General features: G+C 48.0%; 3 protein-coding genes and 1 long non-coding RNA gene across 12 annotated transcripts; 3 read left to right on the top strand and 1 right to left on the bottom strand.

Annotated features, from left to right (window-relative positions):
- The first annotated feature begins 4 nt into the window (after positions 1-4).
- On the top strand, positions 5-4,254 carry wdr45 (WD repeat domain 45). 4 transcript variants are annotated; one of them, XM_088392128.1, is made up of 11 exons: positions 5-23; positions 411-552; positions 1,189-1,263; positions 1,329-1,433; positions 1,493-1,598; positions 1,681-1,775; positions 1,852-1,931; positions 2,008-2,216; positions 2,300-2,401; positions 2,463-2,608; positions 2,690-2,967. In XM_088392128.1, the coding sequence occupies exons 2-11, from the start codon at positions 504-506 to the stop codon at positions 2,797-2,799; spliced, it is 1,077 nt and encodes a 358-aa protein (XP_088248254.1). In that variant the 5' UTR covers positions 5-23; positions 411-503; the 3' UTR covers positions 2,800-2,967. The 4 variants fall into 4 exon arrangements, 2 of the variants coding, with proteins under 2 accessions (XP_088248254.1, XP_088248253.1); XR_015861717.1 differs by lacking the exon at positions 5-23 and adding an exon at positions 4,137-4,254 and having other exon boundaries at positions 252-552; positions 2,690-2,855; XR_015861718.1 differs by lacking the exon at positions 5-23 and adding an exon at positions 4,140-4,158 and having other exon boundaries at positions 252-552; positions 2,690-2,855.
- On the bottom strand, positions 2,967-3,870 carry lage3 (L antigen family member 3). The gene is made up of 3 exons (XM_088392148.1): positions 3,720-3,870; positions 3,405-3,533; positions 2,967-3,329 (listed from the first exon to the last, which is right to left on the bottom strand). Exons 1-3 carry the CDS (start codon positions 3,761-3,763, stop codon positions 3,125-3,127), a joined length of 378 nt encoding a protein of 125 aa, XP_088248274.1. The 5' UTR covers positions 3,764-3,870; the 3' UTR covers positions 2,967-3,124.
- Positions 4,137-10,883, top strand: LOC148389149 (cGMP-dependent protein kinase 1-like). Of its 5 annotated transcripts, none has more exons than XM_088392081.1 (22): positions 4,137-4,254; positions 4,745-4,985; positions 5,089-5,230; positions 5,474-5,540; positions 5,604-5,703; positions 5,769-5,882; positions 6,053-6,158; positions 6,226-6,289; positions 6,378-6,455; positions 6,604-6,698; positions 6,785-6,850; positions 7,027-7,101; positions 7,173-7,269; positions 7,338-7,477; positions 7,660-7,749; positions 7,880-8,021; positions 8,102-8,265; positions 8,341-8,463; positions 8,793-8,855; positions 8,927-8,993; positions 9,331-9,471; positions 10,197-10,883. In XM_088392081.1, exons 2-21 carry the CDS (start codon positions 4,763-4,765, stop codon positions 9,427-9,429), a joined length of 2,115 nt encoding a protein of 704 aa, XP_088248207.1. In that variant the 5' UTR covers positions 4,137-4,254; positions 4,745-4,762; the 3' UTR covers positions 9,430-9,471; positions 10,197-10,883. The 5 variants fall into 5 exon arrangements, with proteins under 5 accessions (XP_088248207.1, XP_088248206.1, XP_088248208.1 ...); XM_088392080.1 differs by having other exon boundaries at positions 10,191-10,883; XM_088392082.1 differs by lacking the exon at positions 10,197-10,883 and having other exon boundaries at positions 5,092-5,230; positions 9,331-9,688.
- Positions 10,884-12,009: 1,126 nt separating this feature from the next.
- On the top strand, positions 12,010-20,053 carry LOC148389148 (uncharacterized). 2 transcript variants are annotated; one of them, XR_015861925.1, is made up of 5 exons: positions 12,010-12,129; positions 13,280-13,375; positions 14,420-14,515; positions 15,525-15,620; positions 16,659-20,053. It is a non-coding gene; the product is annotated as an uncharacterized LOC148389148 (long non-coding RNA). The 2 variants fall into 2 exon arrangements; XR_015861926.1 differs by lacking the exon at positions 12,010-12,129 and adding an exon at positions 12,777-12,887.
- Positions 20,054-26,917: the final 6,864 nt, after the last annotated feature.

The raw sequence follows: 26,917 nt of genomic DNA, 5'->3' as shown, positions 1-26,917 counted from the left end.
CGATGAGCACCCTTAACGATGGGGTAAGAGTCAATTGAATCCCTCGTGGAATACATCAAAAGTAGCTTGGGGAAAAAAAGCCATTAAGGTACCACTGTCTTAAAATCTGATCAATAAGCGTGCTATCATTTATGTATGTCCAAAAATTAAGATGCAACAGAAGAGCGCATCCCCGCGTTCATTTATTTTTTATTGTTTTGATTCGGCGGCAGCAAACCGGAAAGCGTCACGGTGACGTCACGTGTATTAAACGAAACGTCTTCCTGTTGCGACATTGTTGTTGTTTGCCGTTTGCGACGTGCATGCTGACTCTGCTGGCGGTTCCCCTCACAACTGTCGCGACGGGCAAGTGGAGCTGCGTTTCAGAAACTCATCAGATTTCTTTGTCTGTCTGTCTGTCTGTCTTGTAGCGGCTCACTCGAGCATAGCTTAGTTTAGTTTGGCTAGCTCTTCGCTCCCGTTTTGCGCTCCGGATCAGCCGCTGGCGATTGGAACGTTGAGACATGGCCCAGCGCCGAGGAGTCCTCAGTCTGCAGTTCAACCAGGACCACAGTAAGGAAGAGAAACTTCTCACATGACGTCAGCACCTCAACATTTCACACTCTGGAAGGAGATTGTGCTTGTAACGCGCTCTCAGCCAGGCACGAGCAATGTTTCAAAGATAAAAGTCAAAGTCTGCTTTATTGTCAATTTCTTCACATGCCAAGACACACAAAGAAATCGAAATTGCGTTCCAACTATCCCACGGTGACAAGACATAGTACACAATATACATACAAGTAAACAACACAAAAAAATAAGAAGGCACAAACAATGAATAAATAAGAGTGATGAATAAATAATTAATAAACAAATTACACAAATAAGAGGAGCAAAAATGGAGCAAGTGTGCATACAGCAGACAGTCAGAATATAATAATAGTATAATATAATTTGATCAACATGCGACGGGCATTCTTGCCAGATCGCTCCAAAATCTTCTTTTGCAATGTGCCCCCTACTCATCCATCCGCAGTACAGGTATCGCTGTAGCCTAGCCCAGCTGTCTTTGGACAAGGGCGGGAAACCAAGTAGACAACGAGCCATTCCCACAGACGGACAATTTAGGCCGAGAGTCCTGAACGCCACACGCCATGTTGAAAATGCATGGCCGGATTGGAGATGTGACAGTCGTTGCTTTGCTTTCAGGTTGTTTCTGCTGCTCCATGGAGTCTGGGGTGCGCATTTACAATGTGGAGCCTTTGATGGAGAAGGGCCACCTGGGTGAGCGTCTTGCTGCTCGGCGCCGGCCGAGCGCCTGCTAACGTGGCCCGCCGTCTGCTTTGCAGATCACGAGCAGGTGGGCAGCGTGGCGTTGTGCTCCATGCTGCATCGCTCCAACCTGCTGGCCGTGGTCGGGGGCGGAGTCAGCCCCAAGTTCTCTGAGATATCCGGTGGGTGCCTTTTGAATTGGGCGAGCACAACCATGAAGCCAACCGGCGTGACTTTTCAGTGCTGATCTGGGATGACGCGCGCGATTCCCGAGACGCCAAAGACAAGCTGGTTCTGGAGTTCACTTTCACCAAGCCGGTGCTGGCGGTCCGGATGCGACACGACAAGTGAGTGGCGGCGGCTCGCTAAACCGGCCGAGAGGAGCACAAACGTTGAAGGCAAACAAATTGGCGGGCTGCCTCCTCCCAGGATCGTCATGGTGTTGAAGAACAGGATCTACGTGTACAGCTTTCCTGACAAGCCGCTCAAGCTCTTTGAGTTTGATACGCGCGACAACCCCAAAGGTGAGCGAGTGAGCCAGCGAGCGCTCGGCCAGTCAGTTGCGCGGCTTCCTTTTATTAGCGTCTGCTTTTCCGCCAGGTCTGTGCGACTTGTGTCCGAGTCTGGACAAGCAGCTGCTGGTTTTCCCGGGACACAAATGTGGAAGTCTGCAGCTGGCGGTAAGTTGCCCCTCCCACTTCCAAGCGTACGCGGACGAGCCTGCTTCGCCGTCATTAGTCCGCTCCCGCCCTCCAGGACCTGTCCAACAGCAAGCCCGGGACGTCGTCGGCGCCGTTCACCATCAACGCGCACCAGAGCGAGATCGCCTGCCTGGCGCTCAACCAGCCGGGAAGCGTGGCCGCCTCGGCCTCTCGCAAGGGGACGCTCATACGCCTCTTTGACACCAGCAGCCGCGACAAACTGGTCGAGCTGCGGCGAGGCACCGACCCCGCCACGCTCTACTGGTAGGCGCCCCCCCCCTTTTTTTTTTCTTCTAAATTGCCGGTTTGCTCGCCGCTGACCATGTCCCCTCCCCGCACCTGTACAGCCTCAACTTCAGTCACGACTCGTCCTTCCTGTGCGCATCCAGTGACAAAGGGACGGTCCACATCTTCGCCCTGAAAGACACCAAACTTAACCGCCGCTCCGCGTAAGGCCGCCGCCCCGCTCCCTCGCCCACTCCCTCCTTAACGTGCGTGTGCGCCTGCCAGGTTGGCGCGCGTGGGCAAGGTGGGCCCTGTCATCGGCCAGTACGTGGACAGCCAGTGGTCGCTGGCCAGCTTCACCGTGCCCGCCGAGTGCGCCTGCATCTGCGCCTTCGGGAAGAACACATCCAAGAACGTCAACTCCGTCATCGGTCCGAGGGAGGGGGGGCGTCGTCGTTTGCTGCGCACCGGCCACATTTCGCCACTAACGTTTCCTCTGCTCTCCATGGCAGCCATCTGCGTGGACGGCACATTCCACAAGTACGTCTTCACGCCCGACGGAAACTGCAACCGAGAAGCCTTTGACGTCTACTTGGACATTTGCAACGACGACGACTTTTGATCCAGGACGGAAGGAAACGGGCAAAGACCCAAGGAAGAAATGGCAGGACATTTCAGGTGAAGCCAGGTGTCACCTTTTGCGGTTCAGCAGGTCCGTCACACCCCTGCGATTGCATTTGTACTTGGACACAAACTGAACAAAGGAAGCAAACCCAAAAAAACAAAAAGGGAGGTGACTTCTGTTTTTATTCAAAGCAAAATGATACGGACATTTACACATGAAGCACACCGACATTTTGGCCGATAGCTGACACCATTAATCAAGTGCGCGATGAAATCAGCTTAGGAAAAAAAAAGGTAACATGCTTAACGCTAAAAGCTTTAAATCAAGAACGCAGCATCGGCTCGCTGGAGTTTTCCATGAAGGCGGGCCCTCGCGTGTCCATCGAAGGTGGACGACCGTGAACGCTCTGAAGATCCTGTCCGACGTCGGCGGGAAAGGCACGCATGGTCTCCAAGACCAGGCCGAGGTGCTCCAGGAAGGAGTTGACGGATACGCGAAGGACGCGAGCTTGCTCTGCACGCCACTTCCTGAAAAGATCACAAGAGGTCACTGGCGGGTGGGCGTGCGGGCGACGGCAGCCGGGCAGGGCGAAGGCTCCTCACGCGCTGAGCACACTACCGGCGAGCGTCAGCCGCTTGCGGACGCCTCCTCGCCGGGGCTCGCGGTCGGGACTCAGCGAGCGCAGAGCCACAGCGGCCTGGCGCGCCGACTGGAAGGGAACGTGCAGCGAGCTAGGGAAGGGGAGGGTCAAGGAAACGTGTGCGAGCGACTCGACGTCAGCGCTCAGGAAAGAAGCCATGCTCGCTCGCGGAGAATCAAGCCCAGAGCCGTCGGAAACGCGATAACTTTATTGCTAGTTGGGCTGAAACTGCAAAGAGAACGCTCGACGCTTCAACATCACTGCAATCTAAGGATACAATTCCAGTTGGCTCGCTTGCTCGCCGCTCTCGGGCGCCGCCATGTTGTTTGTCTGCGGGAGCTTTCTTCGTCCGAGTAATCAGAGCACAAGCGTTGCTCGCCCGCGCGGCCTCCCCCTAGCGACAGAGTAGACAGCGCACAAAAGTCGGCCATCGGGTTCGGAGGATATTTATTTCTTCTGCGCGGTTGAGTGACTGACCACAAATGTATGTATGAAGTTATGAGCTTGTGGCGGACCTCAGTCCCAGGCCTATAGTTCGGGGTGGGGTGATATGTTTATCCTATGTCAAATCATACTCGCTTTGTATCTTTGATGAGTTCTGACACAAGCTAAAAGTTTCGCTCACAGTTCTTCGTTTTCTTCAACGCGAACATTTGTGGCAGATTCTTTGCTTTTTTTTCCCTTTCTTTCTGAGGAGGAGCTGTCAAAGTCACCTGTGCGCATGCACGTGGGAATAGCTCATCCGAGGACGCGCCGACAGAACTTTCTTCCAAATCCTCATTCCAGAAGCGTGCTGAAGTCACAACAAGGAGGTAAGGCAGGCGTTTGTTTAGTCCTCTTTAAAAAAAAAAGTTTTTACTCAGTCCTCTTTGAAAATGAAACCCAAACACCAACAGATGGTCAAAGGGCTCTGTGAACGATAGAGGACAAAAGGAGTCAATGACTCAGAGGGGAAAAACCATCTCGAGACCCCAAAATGTTGCCAAATATACATAGATGTTCGCAAGTCAAGGTTTCACTGTACTTGGGTTGGTCCAATTTAGAACCAAACTGGGCTGTTTGTAAGCCGGCATTGTTCAGGCTGAATGAAAAACAACGGACAGAGCATTTAAGCGTCTCTGGATCCTTGAAAATCACTATATAAATTGAATGAATTATTATTATTTTTGCACCTACACTAAGTTGTTTTATTCCGAGCCACACTTAAGCTCTCCTCGTCAGCTCCTCTGTATGGAAACCGTGGAGTGACCTGCGCCACCACGTCTGCGCGCGTCTGACTGCACACGAGCCTCTGTCATGTAGGGCACGAGCACTCGGCTGATGGCGGCAACAAAGAGAGGCGGCGGCATGCTGCGTGACCTGCAGGTGGCGTTGCAGCGGAAGATTGAGGAGCTGACGGAGCGAGACGCGCTGATTGAGGAGCTGGAGTCAGAACTCGATGCCAAAGATTTCCTGATTGGACATTTGCGGGCCGAGCTGGACCGTCATCGTAGTTTGATGCCGGGCACCGACGATACTGCTGCTGCACAGACACCTGACGCAGGTGTGACAAAACGTTCTGCTGAGTCACTGAACTGTTGAGGTCCGCCCGGGTGGAGGTTATGTTTTTTTAACTTTTTTTTCACCTTTTTTTTGTTTGCATCCAGCAGGTGGCGCTCCAGCAATGCCAGCACCGTCACTCGATGAGCCTCAGCGCACCAAGAGACAGGCCATATCGGCAGAACCCAGCGCTCTAGATCCTGCCCGACTCACCGATGTCACGCTCACCAGCTACTGCAAGAGCAAAGAGTGAGCTTATGTTATTTTTGTTCTGTGTTTTGCAGACTTTTGTCAATCGTTACATCTGCGGCTCGGACCATTCCTTCCCGTTGTGAAAAAAAAAGAAAGAGCTGTGAGGCGTGTGTGTTGCGCAGAGGCAACGCTTCCTAACTCAAGCCGAGGCTGCCTCTTGGTCGGGCTTGTGGGAGACCGAGAAGGCCGGCCCTGAGAAAGGTGCCTGCCCCATTGGAACCAGAGTGTGTTTGCGTGCAGGTCCAGCGAGCTGATCCAGAGAGCGCTGATGGACAATGACTTCATGAAGCATCTGGAACACGGACAGGTGAGAAGTCCCCCCCACTCGGCGTCTGTTTTGCTCACGCTTTGACGTCCGCCCCGTTTCCAGATCCTCACCATCTTGGACTGCATGAGGCCCACCAGCCTGGACAAAGGCTGCTGCGTCATCCAGGAGGGCGACGACGGATCTAGCGTCTTTGTTCTGGAGGGTGGGTCACTGCAGCTTTTGCTTCCGAGTCACGGCTCCCCTTTTCCCTTTTGCGTCCGTCCACAGAGGGCATGGTGGAGGTGAGCAAAGAAGGCAAAAAGCTGTGCACCATCGGCCCTGGCAAAGTCTTTGGCGAGCTCGCCATCTTGTACAACTGCACGCGCACGGCTACGGTGACGGGTACACCACAGCGCACGCGCACACGACAGCGCCCCCTGAAGCTAGGACCGGAGTTCAGGCCGGTCCAGTCCAGGCATCATCCTCCAGTGTGTGTGTGTGTGTGTGTGTGTGTGTGTGTGTGTGTGCGCGCGCGTGTGTGCGTGTGTGCGTGCGTGTGTGCGTGCGTGCAGCTCTGACCGACATCAAGTTGTGGGCCATTGATCGGCAGGGCTTTCAGACCATCATGATGAGGACCGGCCTCATCAAGCATTCCCAGTACACGGACTTCCTGCGCAGGTAACCTTGACGTCGTGACATGGCAGCAGCGTGACGTCCAAATGACGTGGCGTTTCCCCATTGCTAGCGTTCCATCCTTCCAGGCCCTTCCAGAGGACATTCTCAGCAAGCTGGCTGACGTTCTGGAGGAGGTGAGTTCAGACCCGTCTGCACATGTCACTCTCTGGTCATGTGACCCGTGTGCGTGTGTGTGTGTGTGTGTGTGTCTGCGCACATCAGACTCACTATAGCAATGGCGACTACATCATCCGGCAGGGCGCCACGGGAGACACCTTCTTCATTATCAGTGAAGGGCAGGTGAGCTTTTCTACTCGTTCCGTGCCTGCCCGTAAGGTGCGCTGCCAAAGTGGATCGAGCAAAGTCTGCTCACTTTTTCTTTGCGTGGCCTCGCACGGTATGACTTTTGGCTTCCTTCGTGCAAAATCTCACTTGTGAGCATGTGCAGGTGACGGTGTGGCAGCAGAGCGCCCCCAGTGGTCAGCAGGTGCCGGTGAAGACGCTGTCCAAAGGCGACTGGTTTGGCGAGCAAGCACTGAAAGGGTGAAAGCGCGCTGCCGCCGTTCACGTCGCCGTCGCCCGTGCCTTCCCGCCATCCACCTGACGTGCTGCCTTTGCCTGTCTCGTAGGGAAGATGTGCGTACAGCCAGCGTGACAGCAGAGGGCGCCGTCACCTGTCTGGTGGTAGACAGAGAGTGAGCATTGAAGGTGGTTTGGTTTGAAGCAGGGGTGGCCAGGGATGGGAATCCAAGACGAACATTTTCCTCCAGATAGCTGTCATTATTCCCCCCTTCCCCCTTCCAGACGGGCAATGCAAAGGCTACAACAGTGGGGTTCATGCCGCCTCACTGCACTCTCCTTTGTTCCGCAGGTCCTTCAAGCAGCTGATCGGCGGCTTAGAGGAAGTGGACCGCAAGCAGGGAGACGACGAGCACGTCAAAGCCAAGTAAGTGGTGTACACCGGCGACGAACTCTCTATCGGCGTCGAGGCGACGATGCAGTAACGCACGTGCGCAGGTGCCCGGCTGAGGACGACTTCTTCTCCGGCGTGACGCTCGACGACCTTGCCGTGGTCTGCACCTTGGGCATGGGTGGCTTCAGCCGCGTGGAGCTGGTGGGTGGGTCCCCGCGCCGGCGGCCGTGGTGCCGACGCCTGGTGACGTGCGGCCGCGTTGCCTTCAGGTGCAGCTCAAGAGCGACGCCGGGCGCTCCTTCGCTCTCAAAGTGTTGAAGAAGCGCCACATTCTGGACACCAGGCAGCAGGAGCACATCCTATCGGAACGCCGCATCATGATGGAAGTCAACAGCCCCTTCATTATCAGGTCACCGTTTAGTCCCTCCGTTCATGTCCAAAGCAGGCAAAGTACAAGTCCAGCTCGTGGGGTGCCAAGCGCAGGTTTGAGGTGCCCGCGTGCCAGCGGCCTCAAGCCCATTGTTTTTTTTCCCCTCATAAGTGGCCGCCGCCAGCTGTTCTGAAGCACAGTGAATGCGTCCCTGTCCGCAGGTTGTACCGCACCTTCCGGGACCCTAAATACTTGTATATGCTGCTGGAGGTTTGTCTTGGCGGAGAGCTGTGGACGCTCTTAAGAGACAGGTGGGTGTCGGGTCGGGATGAGCACGTTGTCGCTGTGTGCGAAGGCACCGTTGGCCGCGTTCTTTGAAAGCCACGAAGATTGGCCCAAACGCCGACGTCGCAAGAGTGCCGTTCCTTTCTGTGCCACCAGGGGCTCCTTTGACGACGGGACCACAAGATTCTACACGGCGTGCGTTATTGAGGCTCTGGCGGAGCTCCACTGTAAAGGGATCATCTACCGAGACCTCAAGCCGGAGAATATCATCCTGGACCACAGAGGCTACGCCAAGTTGGTGAGTCTTCAAGGCGCTCGTCAACAGCGGCGGCGTGACGCTGACGGAGGGCGCGGCGCGTGTGTGGGTCTGGCCGCTAGGTGGATTTTGGCTTCGCTAAGAAGGTGGGCTTGGGGAAGAAGACTTGGACCTTCTGCGGGACCCCCGAGTACGTGGCCCCCGAGATCATCCTCAACAAAGGTCACGACAGCTCGGCCGACTGCTGGTCCCTGGGGATCCTGGTCTTTGAGCTTCTCAGTGGAAGGTGGGCGGGCGGGCTCATTGGCATTACCGTGCCGGTTTCAGCAGCGTATTGATCCCTTCCCGGTCGGTCCCGCAGTCCGCCCTTTTCCGGCTCGGACCCCATGAAGACGTACAACATCATCTTGAGGGGGATCGACATGGTGGAATTCCCCAAAAAGATCACCAAGAGTGCCGCAAACCTCATCAAGAGACTCTGCAGGTTGTGGCTCAGCAAAGGCTACCAAGTATTTGCCCTTCTTAGCTAAGAGAGGTGAGGTCGCAAGAGGGCCAGTTTGCGCAGCAGCCCCAAATTGTGCGCTCACAGAAGGCACGCTTCCCGGCGCTCTTCTCGCCCGCCGCGCTCCGTTTGGATTGACGTCCAAATGCTCATCGGGGCGCCACTTGGTGTCGACTGCGGCTCGTTCACAGTCGGCTCACGTCGGCGCTGTTTGGGAAAATTGGGCGAGAAGGGAGCAGACGTAGAGGAGATGATGGAATTCGAGTGCTGAAGATGGCCGTCGTAAGCGTGCGCGCGTGTGTGTGTGTCAGGGACAACCCTTCGGAACGCCTCGGGAACCAGAAGAACGGCGTAAAGGACATCCAGAAGCACAAGTGAGTAACATAACGTGCAGGATGGCGGTCGTCCGCGCCCTCATTGTCCCTCCTCTTCTTCCTGCAATCAGGTGGTTCGAGGGCTTCAACTGGGATGGCCTCCGCCAGGGAACCTTGGACTGTCCCTTTATGCCAAGGGTGAGTTGGCGCCCCTTTAGAGGCACCTCGGTTGCATGGGCTGGAAGCGCTTTGCCATCTGCAAGGCTCGCCACGGTAGCGCCAGCCAAGCTTGCACGTGAGCTCCGAGAGGCAGTCAGCTCTAATAATATGACACGGCAAGCCAAATCTTTGAACCATCGCAGGGCTTTGCGCATTTTGCTGCTACTTGCAGAAAAATGACATCACGGTTGTTCAGTTAACCCAGTCACAGCTGAGCAACTGTGACGTCATCAAAGTCGCGGCATGCCGAGTGTGACACCCACCGCCCGCCGCTGAAGGTGTTTTGCTCTGCGGCGCTGTACGCTTTTGCCATCAGGTGGACGGCCCGTTGGACAACAGCAACTTTGACGACTTCCCCCTGGACACCGAGGGCCCTCCCCCTGATGACGAGTCAGGCTGGGACCTGGAGTTCTGAAACAGCTTGGCCAGGTCGGAGGCTCAATGGAGAACGCACAAGGTCCATAACTACAAAGAAATGTTTAATATTTCAATGTTCATTTGTGTTAACAACCCACTCTTTCATTTCAACCGCGTGTATAAACATATGTTGTGTTACATCAACATACATTTTTTTTAAGCTGGTCTACTGATTGCTTACTACCGTGTTTTCCGCCGCTCAGGAGTACAAGTCGCAACAACAGCCATAAAATGCATAATAAAGAATTGAACCGTAAGTCGCATGTTTGGCGGAACTTTATTTGATAAAATCCAACATCAAGAACAGACATGAATAGGCAACAACAGGCTAAACCATACGGCAGGGGTGGGCAATTCCGGTCCTCGAGGGTCGGCCGGTGTCCTGCATGTTTTATAGGGCTCCCTGCTGCAACACACCTGATTCAAATGATCAGGATTGTTATCCAGCTTCTGCAGACCTTGTTAATTATCTGACCATTTGAAGCAGGTGTGTTGCAACAGGATGACAGAGAAAGCATGCAGAACACCGGCCCTCGAGGACCGGAATTCCCCGCCTCTGCCGTACGGTATGGTAACGTTACATCAACACAAACGAGGCACTGACGTAAAATTAACACTTATTCAAATAAATATAACATAAATAACACGTTGATCAAAACATCCGTGTCACTCCAAATCGTTCAATGCATCGAAATCTTCGGCCTCCGCCGCTGTCGACTCAGGAAGTATATGTGGAGCTGACGTCGGACTCATTGTCAGTTGCAGTTATTCCACCATTGCCCGTCTGGAGCTGAGGGATCAATTGGCCAAAGCCAAGCTGTGACGTCTTCATAACATGACTTCCAACCGCAAGCACAGGAGGTCTCTCACATTTGGATTCCGCTACGGTGACTTAAGACTGTAAGACAGGAAATAGAACATAGGGTGCATTTATTAAATAATAACACACGGCTTTGGTAGTTCCAGCGACACACACAAAATGCGGCCTGCCAAAATGTGCAGCCAATTTCCTGGGACTTCTCAAGATAAACGGTGACCCACACGTATGTTTCGGAGACAAGGGAATTTAGCTACGCAGTTGCAAAATGATCATAGCGCCAAGTACCAAACCAATCATTGTGATGTATTGGTACAATATGACATGTCGTGTATTATGATTCATAATTTTATTTTGTGCTGTTTGCCAAGTGTCATGACTGCTTCACGAGTGGGACAAGAAAATGGCCGTTGATAAATACAAACGTGTCATGTTTTACGTACAACGTTTTGATCCATCCACTTTGGCATCCTTGAGTCGCTTGGACTGCAAAAGTCTCTCCGAGTAATAAACAGCGGATTTGGGAGCTTAAGATCAGGGGATGCTTTGAGAATAATTGTCAATTTTGGCTATGTGAAGCCCTTTGAGACTTTTTTGGATTTAGGGCTATACAAATAAACTTGACTTGACTTGAATTTGCGAAACCCATTACCTTGTTTGGTTTGTTCCGCCCCAACGGATGTGATGTAAATAATAAGTAATCGAAAATGGACAAATCTGAACAGAGTAAAAAATAGTTTCCCAAACAAAAGTATCTCTGCAGCACCTGGAGGGGGGGATATGTATGACACTTTTCTACACTGCTGAAGACTTCAAATACACAAGAAAAGGATTTCAAAAGCAAAAAGTCAATTTTCCATGAGCCGTCTCTCTTTATTTAGGACCTAAATTTTAGGTTGAGTCATTTGGTTGGGCGTGGCAGTGCAGTGCAGATGAGTGTCTTGTATTCAGCAATGGGATGGATCAAATCCCAGTTAACATTCAGTCAAATGTTGAGACTTGAGTCGAACCCGCTACATAATGCAAGTGAGGCGGACGTACTAACTAGGGCGCCACTATGACGACGCGTATACTTGCAAGTTCACTAGATAAAACGGCGGTTGCTATATGACGTCATTTCCACGTCGCGGTCATTTCAATGGGCGGAACTTCTGCCGAAATGCAAATCCGTGGGCCGAGTTAACGTGTTTAAAAGGGAGTGGGCAGAAGACTTATGTAATTTTTTTAAATCTATTTTGAGTGTACGCCATTATGCCAACGAATAACAACTAAGTCCACTAAACAAAACAGCGGTTGCTATATGACGTCTGGCACGTCGCAGTCATGTGACGTGAAATGACGCCAATGGGCAGGAACCTCCGCCAAAATTCAAATCCGTGGGCGCGGCTTTCAACAATCGCAGCGAACGAGACACAGCGGCCAGTAACACGACGACTAACAAGAGAAATATTTTTATTTTCTGCTTGCAACTGGACCGTCTAGAGCGTACACGGTAAATACAACTCATTGTTTTTAAAAAGAAGTACTTTTGTAGCCCCGAAAAGCGAGTGAGTCTGCCGGAGGTGGGGACGTCGTCGAATTCGGCGTCTGCTGCCAGCCACAAACGCCGAATTTCGACGATTCTTCCTGGTCAACGGTTATTAATAATTGCGTTGATTTAAAAAGAAAAACTTTATTTAACTCTACTTTTAACTTTGCCGTTTTAGATAAGCGGGTATTACGCGGAAATGACGTCAGTAGGCGTGGCTTCCGCCCAAATTCAAATCCGTGGCCGCGATGGCTGCGAATGGACGCGAGCGAGATAGCGGATACAAACACGACGATTAGCAACAGAAATATCTTTATTTTCTGCTTGCAACTGGACCGTCTAGAGCGTACACGGTAAATACAACTCATTGTTTTTAAAAAGAAGTACTTTTGTAGCCCCGAATAGCGAGTGAGTGTGGCGGGCGTCGAGTTCGGCGTCTGCTGCCAGCCACAAACGCCGAATTTCGACGATTCTTCCTGGTCAACGGTTATAAATGATTGCGTTGATTTAAAAAGAAAAACTTTATTTAACTCTACTTTTAACTTTGCCGTTTTAGATAAGCGGGTATTACACGGAAATGACGTCAGTAGGCGTGGCTTCCGCCAAAATTCAAATCCGTGGCTGCGGATGGCTGCGAATGGACGCGAGCGAGATAGCGGATACAAACACGACGATTCTCAACAGAAATATCTTTATTTTCTGCTCTCAACTGGACCGTCTAGAGCGTATACGGTAAATACAACTCATTGTTTTTAAAAAGAAGTACTTTTGTAGCCCCGAATAGCGAGTGAGTGTGGCGGGCGTCGAGTTCGGCGTCTGCTGCCAGCCACAAACGCCGAATTTCGACGATTCTTCCTGGTCAACGGTTATAAATGATTGCGTTGATTTAAAAAGAAAAACTTTATTTAACTCTACTTTTAACTTTGCCGTTTTAGATAAGCGGGTATTACGCGGAAATGACGTCAGTAGGCGTGGCTTCCGCCAAAATTCAAATCCGTGGCTGCGGATGGCTGCGAATGGACGCGAGCGAGATAGCGGATACAAACACGACGATTCTCAACAGAAATATCTTTATTTTCTGCTCTCAACTGGACCGCCTAGAGCGTATACGGTAAATACAACTCATTGTGTTTAAAAATAAGTACTATTGTAGTCTCGAAAAAGCGAGTGAGTGGGGGGCCCGTCGTCGAATTCGGCGTCTGCTGTCAGCCATAGACGCCGAATTTCGACGATTCTCCCTGGTCAACGGTTGTAAATTATTGCGTTGATTAAAAATAAAACTTTATTTAATTCTACTTTTAACTTTGCCGTTTTAGATAAACGGGTATTACGTCGCAGTAATGTGCCGTCGAAATGAATAGGGGAAACTCCCGCCAAGATTCAAATCCGTGGGCGCGAAATGGCCGTTAGCGCGACAGCGGATACAAACACGACGTAGTCGCGTTGCCTTATATCTTTGAATGTCTTGAGGGTAAATGTTAATGTTTAATTTCATTCCTTTAGGTTACATGGTGTTTGTTGGCTGTATGTTTTCCACTGTAAGAAGAATGAATATACACATCAGTTGGAGGCTCGCATCATTGACCAGGAGCCACAATGGTGAGTACCCATTTCTTCCTCCATTTATGTTAAACACCTCCTATTTCATGTCTAACAGTAATTGATTTAACACATAACTGTAAGTAAATTGTGTGTGGGCACTGTCAATTTAATATGTGTGATTATACTGCCTAATCTGTCACTGAGTATATTGTTGCAAAGTAATATAAGAAATAATCCAAAATTGTAATTCAGAATAGTTTTCAAAAGACGACCATTAGAATTATATACAAATGTGATTACCCTGAACAGAAGTAATTTCTTAAATCACAAATTCTTCTATTCAAAGATTTGGTCAGACTGCTCAAATGATGCCTAACAGTAATTAATGTAACACATAACCATAAGTAAATTGAGTGTGGGCACTCTTAAATTAACAAGTGATTATATTGCCTAATCTCTTACCGAGTATGTTGTTGCAAAGTAATATAAGAAAAGATCCAAAGTAGTAATCTAGTGTTTAATATGTCCTATCAGGGCTCAAGTCAAAATTTGGCACCATCATGTGGTGAAATTTGGAATTGCATCACATCCAATTTTGCCTGGGAACAAACAGATTAAATAAGTCGTAGTCTTAAATAAGCCACCCCTTCTCAAACAAGTAAACTCTGCCCATTTTGCGCAGTAGATGTTCTGTTAATACCTAGTATTTAAACAAAGTCATAATTTAAAATACTTTCAACATTCATTCATCCATTAAACCACCGTTAGTCCACTCGCTCTTATTACCAACTCCTATCAATTTAACTAAGCGTTTAATACGTCCTATCAGGTCTCAAGTCAAGATTTGGCACCATACTTTTTTGAAATTTGCAATTGCAGCAAATCCAATTTTGCCAGGGAAGAAAAATAGTCTTACATGTTGCCATTAAATAAATTAAATAAATCTTGCTTGTTCCCACTCCTTTTGAAAAAAGTAGTTTAAAACGAGGGCCCCTCCCTCAACTTTTAACCCGAACGAGCCCTAAGCCCGCACGTCACATTGTGTTGCATCTGCGAATGTTGCTTGAAGCCAAATGTTAAAGTTTTCTTTCATTCCATTAGGTTTCACGGTGTTGGTCGGCTGTACGTTTTCCACCGTCAGAAGAATGAAAATACAAATCAGTTGGCGGCTCGCATCATTGACCAGTCGCTACAATGGTGAGTACCCATTTCTTCCTCCATTTATGTTAAACACCTCCTATTTTATGTTTAACAGTAATTGATTTAACACACAACCATAAGTAAATTGAGTGTGGGCACGCTCAAGTTAACATATGCGATTATACTGCCTAATCTCTCACCGAGTATATTGTTGCAAAGTAATATACGAAAATATCCAAGGTTGTAATTCAGAATAGTTTTCAAAAGAAGGCCATTAGAATTATATACAAATGTGATTACCCTGAACATAAAAACAAGCTATTTGTTAAATCACAAAGTCTTCAATTCAAAGATTTGGTTAGATTATCACACTCCTCAAAGTGAAGCAAAAGTGTTTACCAAAAAAATATTCAAAAGCATATTCAAACTATGTCTAATTCAGAACATTCATGTTGCCCCCCTCAGCATTATTATCAATTTGTATCTCTTCAACTAAGTGTTTATGTCCTATCAGGTCTCAAGTAAAAATCTGGCACCATCATGTGGTGTAATTTGGAATTGCAGCACATCCAATTTTGCCTGGGTTAAATAAGCCTTACTTCTTGCCACTCCTTCTCAAACAAGTAAACTCTGCCCATTTTGCGCAGTATATGTTCTGTTAATACCTAGTATTTATACAAATTCATAATTTAAATTACTTTCAACATTCATTCATCCATTAAACCACCGTTAGTCCACTCGCTCTTATTACAAACTCCTATCAATTTAACTAAGCGTTTAATACGTTTTATCAGGTCTCAAGTCAAGATTTGGCACCATACTTTTTTGAAATTTGCAATTGCAGCAAATCCAATTTTGCCAGGGAAGAAAAATAGTCTTACATGTTCCCATTAAATAAATTGAATAAGTCTTGCTTGTTTCCACTCTTTTTGAAAAAAGTAGTTTAAAACGAGGGCCCTTCCCTCAACCTTTAACCCTAACAAGTCCTAAGCCCGCACGTCACATTGTGTTGTATCTGCGAATGTTGCTTGAGGCCAAATGTTAAAGTTTTCTTTCATTCCTTTAGGTTCCTCGGTGTTGGTCGGCTGTACGTTTCCCAACGTCAGGAGAATGAATATACAAATCAGTTGGAGGCTCGCATCATTGACCAGGAGCCACAATGGTGAGTACCCATTTCTTCCTCCATTTATGTTAAACCTCCTATTTCATGTTTAACAGTAGTTGATTTAACACTTAACCATAAGTAAATTGAGTGTGGGCACTCTCAAGTTAACATATGCGATTATACTGCCTAATCTGTCACCGAGTATATTGTTGCAAAGTAATATGAGAAAAGATCCAAAGTTGTAATTCAGAATAGTTTTCAAAAGACGACCATTAGAATTATATACAAATCTGATCACCCTGAACATAAATAATTTCTTAAATCACAAATTCTTCTATTCAAAGATTTGGTCAGACTGCTCAAATGATGCCTAACAGTAATTAATGTAACACATAACCATAAGTAAATTGAGTGTGGGCACTCTTAAGTTAACAAGTGATTATACTGCCTAATCTCTTACCGAGTATGTTGCTGCAAAGTAATATAAGAAAAGATCCAAAGTAGTAATCAAGTGTTTAATATGTCCCATCAGGGCTCAAGTCAAAATTTGGCACCCTCATGTGGTGAAATTTGGAATTGCATCACATCCAATTTTGCCTGGGAACAGATTAAATAAATCGTAGTCTTAAATAAGCCACCCCTTCTCAAACAAGTAAACTCTGCCCATTTTGCGCAGTAGATGTTCTGTTAAAACCTAGTATTTAAACAAAGTCATAATTTAAATTACTTTCAACATTCATTCATCCATTCAACCACCACTAGTCCACTCGCTCTTATTACCAACTCCTATCAATGTAACTAAGCGTTTAATACGTCCTATCAGGTCTCAAGTCAAGATTTGGCACTGTACTTGGTTGAAATTGGCAATTGCAGCAAATCCAATTTTGCCAGGGAAGAAAAATAGTCTTACATGTTCCCATTAAATAAATTAAATAAGTCTTGCTTGTTCCCACTCCTTTTGAAAAAAGTAGTTTAAAACGAGGGCCCCTCCCTCAACCTTTAACCCGAACGAGCCCTAAGCCCGCACGTCACATTGTGTTGCATCTGCGAATGTTGCTTGAAGCCAAATGTTAAAGTTTTCTTTCATTCCATTAGGTTTCACGGTGTTGGTTGGCTGTATGTTTTCCACTGTAAGAAGGATAAAAGTCCAACGGTTTGATGTTGGCGAAGACGTCTCCGGTGAGTCCTTCCTTCCTTTTTATTCATGGGAAGTCACAGACAACAATAGATAAAGTAACACAATGTTAGAGGTAACTACATTTGTCTTAAATTGGATAGATTACTTCTTTCCACACCATTTCAAACAAGTAAACTGGCCATTTTGTGTTTATACCTAGTATTTATACAGTCATAATTTAAATGAACAAATAAGATTCATTCACTCACCCACCCACTCATTCATTCATTCATTCATTCATTCATTCATTCATTCAGAAGATCCAAAGTTGTGTGTGCTGTGTAATTGAGAATAGATCTCGTTACTCCACTTGCTCATATGACCAACTTCTATCAAATTAGCTATTAATACGTCCCATCAGGTCTCAAGTCAATATTTGGGACCGTAATTTGTCGAAATTTGCAATTGCAGCAAATCCAATTTTGCCTCGGAACAAACATATATTAAACAAACTAAATAAGTCTTCTTCCCATTTAAATAAATGAAATAAGTATTTTCTTCCTAGTCCTTTTTAAACAAGTAAACTGGCCATTTTTTGCAGTCGTGTTTGTGTTCATACTTAATATTTATCCAAAATCATAATTGAAATGACTTCATTCATTCATTTTTGAAATTTTGAATTCCACCTCATCCATTTTTCCCATTAAATAAATAAGTTTTACTTTTTCCCATTTAAATAAATGAAATAAGTCTTTTCTTCCTAGTCCTTTTTAAACAAGTAAACTGGCCATTTTTTGCAGTCGTGTTTGTGTTCATACTTAATATTTATCCAAAATCATAATTGAAATGACTTCATTCATTCAGTTTTGAAATTTTGAATTCCACCAAATCCATTTTTCCCATTAAATAAATAAGTTTTACTTCTTCCGTTTAAATAAATGAAATAAGTCTTTTCTTCATAGTCCTTTTTAAACAAGTAAACTGGCCATTTTTTGCAGTCGTGTTTTTCATACTTAATATTTATCCAAAATCATAATTGAAATGACTTCATTTATTCATTTTTGAAATTTTGAATTCCACCAAATCCATTTTTCCCATTAAATAAATAAGTTTTACTTCTTCCGTTTAAATAAATGAAATAAGTCTTACTTCCCACTCTTTTTCAAACAAGTAAACTGCCCATTTTGTGTAGTATATTTTCTGTTTATACCTAGTATTTATACAAAATCATAATTAAATTTTGTGTAGTATATTTTCTGTTTATACCTAGTATTTATACAAAATCATAATGAAAATGATTTAATTAACAATTAAGTTAATGAACTTATTCAAAAGAGTCTTTAATATGTCCTAATAAGTATAATAAGATTTGTCACCATCCTTAGGTATAATTTGGATTTGCAGCAAATCAAATAGACAAACGCATTGGCCAAGTTATTTTATAAGAGCATGTGGGGTGATGTGATGTCTTTTGTGGGATGATGTTTTGCATTTGTGATGTCATACTCTGATTTTTATGATGTCATATTTTTGGTTCGTTAGGCTAGGTGCTAGAAGCTAGGTGCTAGAGGCTAGGTGCTAGAGGCTAAGGTCTAGGTGCTAAGGTCTAGGTGCTAGAGGCTAGAGGTTAGGTGCTAGAAGCTAGGTGCTAGTGGCTAATGTGATTAGGTGCTAAGGTCTAATGTGGTTTGGTGCTAAAGTCTAATGTGGTTTGGTGCTTAGGTCTAATGTGGTTTGGTGCTAAGGTCTAATGTGGTTTGGTGTTAAGGTCTAATGTGGTTTGGTGCTAAGGTCTAATGTGGTTTGGTGCTGAGGTCTAATGTGGTTGGGTGCTAAGGTCTAATTGTGCTAGGTGCTTAAGGTCTAATTGTGCTAGGTGCTAATGGTCTATGTGCTATGTGCTCATGGTTTAATGTGCTATGTGCTCATGGCCTAATGTGCTATGTGTTCATGGTTGAATGTGCTATGTGCTCATGGCCTAATGTGCTATGTGCTCATGGTTTAATGTGCTATGTGCTCATGGCCTAATGTGCTATGTGCTCATGGTTTAATGTGCTATGTGCTCATGGCCTAATGTGCTATGTGCTCATGGTTTGATGTGCTATGTGCTCATGGCCTAATGTGCTATGTGCTCATAATTTGATGTGCTATGTGCTCATGGCCTAATGTGCTATGTGCTCATGGTCTAATGTGCTATGGTCTAATGTGCTATGGTCTAATGTGCTATGGTCTAATGTGCTATGTGCTAATGGTTTAATGTGCAATGTGTTAATGGTTTAATGGGCTAATGGTCTTATGTGCTAATGGTCTAATGGTCTAATGTGCTAATGTGCTAATGTGCTAATGGTCTAATGTGCTAATGGTCTAATGTGCTAATGGTCTAATGTGCTAATGGTCTAATGTGCTAATGGTCTAATGGTCTAATGGTCTAATGGTCTAATGTGCTAATGGTCTAATGTGCTAATGTGCTAATGGTCTAATGTGCTATGTGCTATTGGTGTAATGTGCTATTGGTGTAATGTGCTATTGGTGTAATGTGCTATTGGTGTAATGTGCTATTGGTGTAATGTGCTATTGGTGTAATGTGCTATTGGTGTAATGTGCTATTGGTGTAATGTGCTATTGATTTTATGTGCTATGTGCTATTGATTTTATGTGCTATGTGCTATTGATTTTATGTGCTATGTGCTATTGATTTTATGTGCTATGTGCTATTGATTTTATGTGCTATGTGCTATTGATTTTATGTGCTATGTGCTATTGATTTTATGTGCTATGTGCTATTGATTTTATGTGCTATGTGCTATTGATTTTATGTGCTATGTGCTATTGATTTTATGTGCTATGTGCTATTGATTTTATGTGCTATGTGCTATTGATTTTATGTGCTATTGGTTGAATGTGCTTAGTGCTTAGGGTTTAATGTGCTTAGGGTTTAATTTGATTAGATCTTTATGTGCTTTGTGCTTAAGGTTTTATGTGCTTTGTGCTTAAGGTGTTATGCGCTTTGTGCTTAAGGTGTTATGTGCTTTGTTAAGGTTTCATTTGCTCTGTGCTTAAGGTTGTATGTGCTTTGTGCTTAAGGTTTTATGTGCTGGTTAGGGTTCTTGTTGCTCTTGCTGTGCTTAGGGTTAGGCTTGCTGTGCTTAGGTTTAGGCTTGCTCTTGCTGTGCTTAAGATTGTTGTTAGAGTTTGTTGTTAGGGTTAGGTTTCGTGTAAGTGTTAGGTGTCTTGTTAGGTTTCTTGTTAGGGTTGCTGTGCTGAGGCTTAGGGTTAGGCTTGCTCTTGCTGTGGTTAGGGTTAGGGTTAGGGTTAGGGTTTGTGTTAGGCTCAGGCTGGCTTTTGCTGTGCTGAGGCTTAGGGTTAGGCTTGCTCTTGCTGTGGTTAGGGTTAGGGTTAGGGTTAGGGTTTGTGTTAGGCTCAGGCTGGCTTTTGCTGTGCTGAGGCTTAGGGTTAGGCTTGCTCTTGCTGTGGTTAGGGTTAGGGTTAGGGTTAGGGTTTGTGTTAGGCTCAGGCTGGCTTTTGCTGTGCTGAGGCTTAGGGTTAGGCTTGCTCTTGCTGTGGTTAGGGTTAGGGTTAGGGTTAGGGTTTGTGTTAGGCTCAGGCTGGCTTTTGCTGTGCTGAGGCTTAGGGTTAGGCTTGCTCTTGCTGTGGTTAGGGTTAGGGTTAGGGTTAGGGTTTGTGTTAGGCTCAGGCTGGCTTTTGCTGTGCTGAGGCTTAGGGTTAGGCTTGCTCTTGCTGTGGTTAGGGTTAGGGTTAGGGTTAGGGTTTGTGTTAGGCTCAGGCTGGCTTTTGCTGTGCTGAGGCTTAGGGTTAGGCTTGCTCTTGCTGTGGTTAGGGTTAGGGTTAGGGTTAGGGTTTGTGTTAGGCTCAGGCTGGCTTTTGCTGTGCTGAGGCTTAGGGTTAGGCTTGCTCTTGCTGTGGTTAGGGTTAGGGTTAGGGTTAGGGTTTGTGTTAGGCTCAGGCTGGCTTTTGCTGTGCTGAGGCTTAGGGTTAGGCTTGCTCTTGCTGTGGTTAGGGTTAGGGTTAGGGTTAGGGTTTGTGTTAGGCTCAGGCTGGCTTTTGCTGTGCTGAGGCTTAGGGTTAGGCTTGCTCTTGCTGTGGTTAGGGTTAGGGTTAGGGTTAGGGTTTGTGTTAGGCTCAGGCTGGCTTTTGCTGTGCTGAGGCTTAGGGTTAGGCTTGCTCTTGCTGTGGTTAGGGTTAGGGTTAGGGTTAGGGTTTGTGTTAGGCTCAGGCTGGCTTTTGCTGTGCTGAGGCTTAGGGTTAGGCTTGCTCTTGCTGTGGTTAGGGTTAGGGTTAGGGTTAGGGTTTGTGTTAGGCTCAGGCTGGCTTTTGCTGTGCTGAGGCTTAGGGTTAGGCTTGCTCTTGCTGTGGTTAGGGTTAGGGTTAGGGTTAGGGTTTGTGTTAGGCTCAGGCTGGCTTTTGCTGTGCTGAGGCTTAGGGTTAGGCTTGCTCTTGCTGTGGTTAGGGTTAGGGTTAGGGTTAGGGTTTGTGTTAGGCTCAGGCTGGCTTTTGCTGTGCTGAGGCTTAGGGTTAGGCTTGCTCTTGCTGTGGTTAGGGTTAGGGTTAGGGTTAGGGTTTGTGTTAGGCTCAGGCTGGCTTTTGCTGTGCTGAGGCTTAGGGTTAGGCTTGCTCTTGCTGTGGTTAGGGTTAGGGTTAGGGTTAGGGTTTGTGTTAGGCTCAGGCTGGCTTTTGCTGTGCTGAGGCTTAGGGTTAGGCTTGCTCTTGCTGTGGTTAGGGTTAGGGTTAGGGTTAGGGTTTGTGTTAGGCTCAGGCTGGCTTTTGCTGTGCTGAGGCTTAGGGTTAGGCTTGCTCTTGCTGTGGTTAGGGTTAGGGTTAGGGTTAGGGTTTGTGTTAGGCTCAGGCTGGCTTTTGCTGTGCTGAGGCTTAGGGTTAGGCTTGCTCTTGCTGTGGTTAGGGTTAGGGTTAGGGTTAGGGTTTGTGTTAGGCTCAGGCTGGCTTTTGCTGTGCTGAGGCTTAGGGTTAGGCTTGCTCTTGCTGTGGTTAGGGTTAGGGTTAGGGTTAGGGTTTGTGTTAGGCTCAGGCTGGCTTTTGCTGTGCTGAGGCTTAGGGTTAGGCTTGCTCTTGCTGTGGTTAGGGTTAGGGTTAGGGTTAGGGTTTGTGTTAGGCTCAGGCTGGCTTTTGCTGTGCTGAGGCTTAGGGTTAGGCTTGCTCTTGCTGTGGTTAGGGTTAGGGTTAGGGTTAGGGTTTGTGTTAGGCTCAGGCTGGCTTTTGCTGTGCTGAGGCTTAGGGTTAGGCTTGCTCTTGCTGTGGTTAGGGTTAGGGTTAGGGTTAGGGTTTGTGTTAGGCTCAGGCTGGCTTTTGCTGTGCTGAGGCTTAGGGTTAGGCTTGCTCTTGCTGTGGTTAGGGTTAGGGTTAGGGTTAGGGTTTGTGTTAGGCTCAGGCTGGCTTTTGCTGTGCTGAGGCTTAGGGTTAGGCTTGCTCTTGCTGTGGTTAGGGTTAGGGTTAGGGTTAGGGTTTGTGTTAGGCTCAGGCTGGCTTTTGCTGTGCTGAGGCTTAGGGTTAGGCTTGCTCTTGCTGTGGTTAGGGTTAGGGTTAGGGTTAGGGTTTGTGTTAGGCTCAGGCTGGCTTTTGCTGTGCTGAGGCTTAGGGTTAGGCTTGCTCTTGCTGTGGTTAGGGTTAGGGTTAGGGTTAGGGTTTGTGTTAGGCTCAGGCTGGCTTTTGCTGTGCTGAGGCTTAGGGTTAGGCTTGCTCTTGCTGTGGTTAGGGTTAGGGTTAGGGTTAGGGTTTGTGTTAGGCTCAGGCTGGCTTTTGCTGTGCTGAGGCTTAGGGTTAGGCTTGCTCTTGCTGTGGTTAGGGTTAGGGTTAGGGTTAGGGTTTGTGTTAGGCTCAGGCTGGCTTTTGCTGTGCTGAGGCTTAGGGTTAGGCTTGCTCTTGCTGTGGTTAGGGTTAGGGTTAGGGTTAGGGTTTGTGTTAGGCTCAGGCTGGCTTTTGCTGTGCTGAGGCTTAGGGTTAGGCTTGCTCTTGCTGTGGTTAGGGTTAGGGTTAGGGTTAGGGTTTGTGTTAGGCTCAGGCTGGCTTTTGCTGTGCTGAGGCTTAGGGTTAGGCTTGCTCTTGCTGTGGTTAGGGTTAGGGTTAGGGTTAGGGTTTGTGTTAGGCTCAGGCTGGCTTTTGCTGTGCTGAGGCTTAGGGTTAGGCTTGCTCTTGCTGTGGTTAGGGTTAGGGTTAGGGTTAGGGTTTGTGTTAGGCTCAGGCTGGCTTTTGCTGTGCTGAGGCTTAGGGTTAGGCTTGCTCTTGCTGTGGTTAGGGTTAGGGTTAGGGTTAGGGTTTGTGTTAGGCTCAGGCTGGCTTTTGCTGTGCTGAGGCTTAGGGTTAGGCTTGCTCTTGCTGTGGTTAGGGTTAGGGTTAGGGTTAGGGTTTGTGTTAGGCTCAGGCTGGCTTTTGCTGTGCTGAGGCTTAGGGTTAGGCTTGCTCTTGCTGTGGTTAGGGTTAGGGTTAGGGTTAGGGTTTGTGTTAGGCTCAGGCTGGCTTTTGCTGTGCTGAGGCTTAGGGTTAGGCTTGCTCTTGCTGTGGTTAGGGTTAGGGTTAGGGTTAGGGTTTGTGTTAGGCTCAGGCTGGCTTTTGCTGTGCTGAGGCTTAGGGTTAGGCTTGCTCTTGCTGTGGTTAGGGTTAGGGTTAGGGTTAGGGTTTGTGTTAGGCTCAGGCTGGCTTTTGCTGTGCTGAGGCTTAGGGTTAGGCTTGCTCTTGCTGTGGTTAGGGTTAGGGTTAGGGTTAGGGTTTGTGTTAGGCTCAGGCTGGCTTTTGCTGTGCTGAGGCTTAGGGTTAGGCTTGCTCTTGCTGTGGTTAGGGTTAGGGTTAGGGTTAGGGTTTGTGTTAGGCTCAGGCTGGCTTTTGCTGTGCTGAGGCTTAGGGTTAGGCTTGCTCTTGCTGTGGTTAGGGTTAGGGTTAGGGTTAGGGTTTGTGTTAGGCTCAGGCTGGCTTTTGCTGTGCTGAGGCTTAGGGTTAGGCTTGCTCTTGCTGTGGTTAGGGTTAGGGTTAGGGTTAGGGTTTGTGTTAGGCTCAGGCTGGCTTTTGCTGTGCTGAGGCTTAGGGTTAGGCTTGCTCTTGCTGTGGTTAGGGTTAGGGTTAGGGTTAGGGTTTGTGTTAGGCTCAGGCTGGCTTTTGCTGTGCTGAGGCTTAGGGTTAGGCTTGCTCTTGCTGTGGTTAGGGTTAGGGTTAGGGTTAGGGTTTGTGTTAGGCTCAGGCTGGCTTTTGCTGTGCTGAGGCTTAGGGTTAGGCTTGCTCTTGCTGTGGTTAGGGTTAGGGTTAGGGTTAGGGTTTGTGTTAGGCTCAGGCTGGCTTTTGCTGTGCTGAGGCTTAGGGTTAGGCTTGCTCTTGCTGTGGTTAGGGTTAGGGTTAGGGTTAGGGTTTGTGTTAGGCTCAGGCTGGCTTTTGCTGTGCTGAGGCTTAGGGTTAGGCTTGCTCTTGCTGTGGTTAGGGTTAGGGTTAGGGTTAGGGTTTGTGTTAGGCTCAGGCTGGCTTTTGCTGTGCTGAGGCTTAGGGTTAGGCTTGCTCTTGCTGTGGTTAGGGTTAGGGTTAGGGTTAGGGTTTGTGTTAGGCTCAGGCTGGCTTTTGCTGTGCTGAGGCTTAGGGTTAGGCTTGCTCTTGCTGTGGTTAGGGTTAGGGTTAGGGTTAGGGTTTGTGTTAGGCTCAGGCTGGCTTTTGCTGTGCTGAGGCTTAGGGTTAGGCTTGCTCTTGCTGTGGTTAGGGTTAGGGTTAGGGTTAGGGTTTGTGTTAGGCTCAGGCTGGCTTTTGCTGTGCTGAGGCTTAGGGTTAGGCTTGCTCTTGCTGTGGTTAGGGTTAGGGTTAGGGTTAGGGTTTGTGTTAGGCTCAGGCTGGCTTTTGCTGTGCTGAGGCTTAGGGTTAGGCTTGCTCTTGCTGTGGTTAGGGTTAGGGTTAGGGTTAGGGTTTGTGTTAGGCTCAGGCTGGCTTTTGCTGTGCTGAGGCTTAGGGTTAGGCTTGCTCTTGCTGTGGTTAGGGTTAGGGTTAGGGTTAGGGTTTGTGTTAGGCTCAGGCTGGCTTTTGCTGTGCTGAGGCTTAGGGTTAGGCTTGCTCTTGCTGTGGTTAGGGTTAGGGTTAGGGTTAGGGTTTGTGTTAGGCTCAGGCTGGCTTTTGCTGTGCTGAGGCTTAGGGTTAGGCTTGCTCTTGCTGTGGTTAGGGTTAGGGTTAGGGTTAGGGTTTGTGTTAGGCTCAGGCTGGCTTTTGCTGTGCTGAGGCTTAGGGTTAGGCTTGCTCTTGCTGTGGTTAGGGTTAGGGTTAGGGTTAGGGTTTGTGTTAGGCTCAGGCTGGCTTTTGCTGTGCTGAGGCTTAGGGTTAGGCTTGCTCTTGCTGTGGTTAGGGTTAGGGTTAGGGTTAGGGTTTGTGTTAGGCTCAGGCTGGCTTTTGCTGTGCTGAGGCTTAGGGTTAGGCTTGCTCTTGCTGTGGTTAGGGTTAGGGTTAGGGTTAGGGTTTGTGTTAGGCTCAGGCTGGCTTTTGCTGTGCTGAGGCTTAGGGTTAGGCTTGCTCTTGCTGTGGTTAGGGTTAGGGTTAGGGTTAGGGTTTGTGTTAGGCTCAGGCTGGCTTTTGCTGTGCTGAGGCTTAGGGTTAGGCTTGCTCTTGCTGTGGTTAGGGTTAGGGTTAGGGTTAGGGTTTGTGTTAGGCTCAGGCTGGCTTTTGCTGTGCTGAGGCTTAGGGTTAGGCTTGCTCTTGCTGTGGTTAGGGTTAGGGTTAGGGTTAGGGTTTGTGTTAGGCTCAGGCTGGCTTTTGCTGTGCTGAGGCTTAGGGTTAGGCTTGCTCTTGCTGTGGTTAGGGTTAGGGTTAGGGTTAGGGTTTGTGTTAGGCTCAGGCTGGCTTTTGCTGTGCTGAGGCTTAGGGTTAGGCTTGCTCTTGCTGTGGTTAGGGTTAGGGTTAGGGTTAGGGTTTGTGTTAGGCTCAGGCTGGCTTTTGCTGTGCTGAGGCTTAGGGTTAGGCTTGCTCTTGCTGTGGTTAGGGTTAGGGTTAGGGTTAGGGTTTGTGTTAGGCTCAGGCTGGCTTTTGCTGTGCTGAGGCTTAGGGTTAGGCTTGCTCTTGCTGTGGTTAGGGTTAGGGTTAGGGTTAGGGTTTGTGTTAGGCTCAGGCTGGCTTTTGCTGTGCTGAGGCTTAGGGTTAGGCTTGCTCTTGCTGTGGTTAGGGTTAGGGTTAGGGTTAGGGTTTGTGTTAGGCTCAGGCTGGCTTTTGCTGTGCTGAGGCTTAGGGTTAGGCTTGCTCTTGCTGTGGTTAGGGTTAGGGTTAGGGTTAGGGTTTGTGTTAGGCTCAGGCTGGCTTTTGCTGTGCTGAGGCTTAGGGTTAGGCTTGCTCTTGCTGTGGTTAGGGTTAGGGTTAGGGTTAGGGTTTGTGTTAGGCTCAGGCTGGCTTTTGCTGTGCTGAGGCTTAGGGTTAGGCTTGCTCTTGCTGTGGTTAGGGTTAGGGTTAGGGTTAGGGTTTGTGTTAGGCTCAGGCTGGCTTTTGCTGTGCTGAGGCTTAGGGTTAGGCTTGCTCTTGCTGTGGTTAGGGTTAGGGTTAGGGTTAGGGTTTGTGTTAGGCTCAGGCTGGCTTTTGCTGTGCTGAGGCTTAGGGTTAGGCTTGCTCTTGCTGTGGTTAGGGTTAGGGTTAGGGTTAGGGTTTGTGTTAGGCTCAGGCTGGCTTTTGCTGTGCTGAGGCTTAGGGTTAGGCTTGCTCTTGCTGTGGTTAGGGTTAGGGTTAGGGTTAGGGTTTGTGTTAGGCTCAGGCTGGCTTTTGCTGTGCTGAGGCTTAGGGTTAGGCTTGCTCTTGCTGTGGTTAGGGTTAGGGTTAGGGTTAGGGTTTGTGTTAGGCTCAGGCTGGCTTTTGCTGTGCTGAGGCTTAGGGTTAGGCTTGCTCTTGCTGTGGTTAGGGTTAGGGTTAGGGTTAGGGTTTGTGTTAGGCTCAGGCTGGCTTTTGCTGTGCTGAGGCTTAGGGTTAGGCTTGCTCTTGCTGTGGTTAGGGTTAGGGTTAGGGTTAGGGTTTGTGTTAGGCTCAGGCTGGCTTTTGCTGTGCTGAGGCTTAGGGTTAGGCTTGCTCTTGCTGTGGTTAGGGTTAGGGTTAGGGTTAGGGTTTGTGTTAGGCTCAGGCTGGCTTTTGCTGTGCTGAGGCTTAGGGTTAGGCTTGCTCTTGCTGTGGTTAGGGTTAGGGTTAGGGTTAGGGTTTGTGTTAGGCTCAGGCTGGCTTTTGCTGTGCTGAGGCTTAGGGTTAGGCTTGCTCTTGCTGTGGTTAGGGTTAGGGT

This window comes from Syngnathus floridae, chromosome 12 (assembly GCF_059516105.1).
Source record: "Syngnathus floridae isolate MCC-2025c chromosome 12, RoL_Sflo_1.0, whole genome shotgun sequence".
Lineage (NCBI taxonomy): Eukaryota > Metazoa > Chordata > Actinopteri > Syngnathiformes > Syngnathidae > Syngnathus > Syngnathus floridae.
The sequence above is the reverse complement of the archived record's forward strand: the minus strand, read 5'-3'. Positions and strand labels throughout refer to the sequence as shown.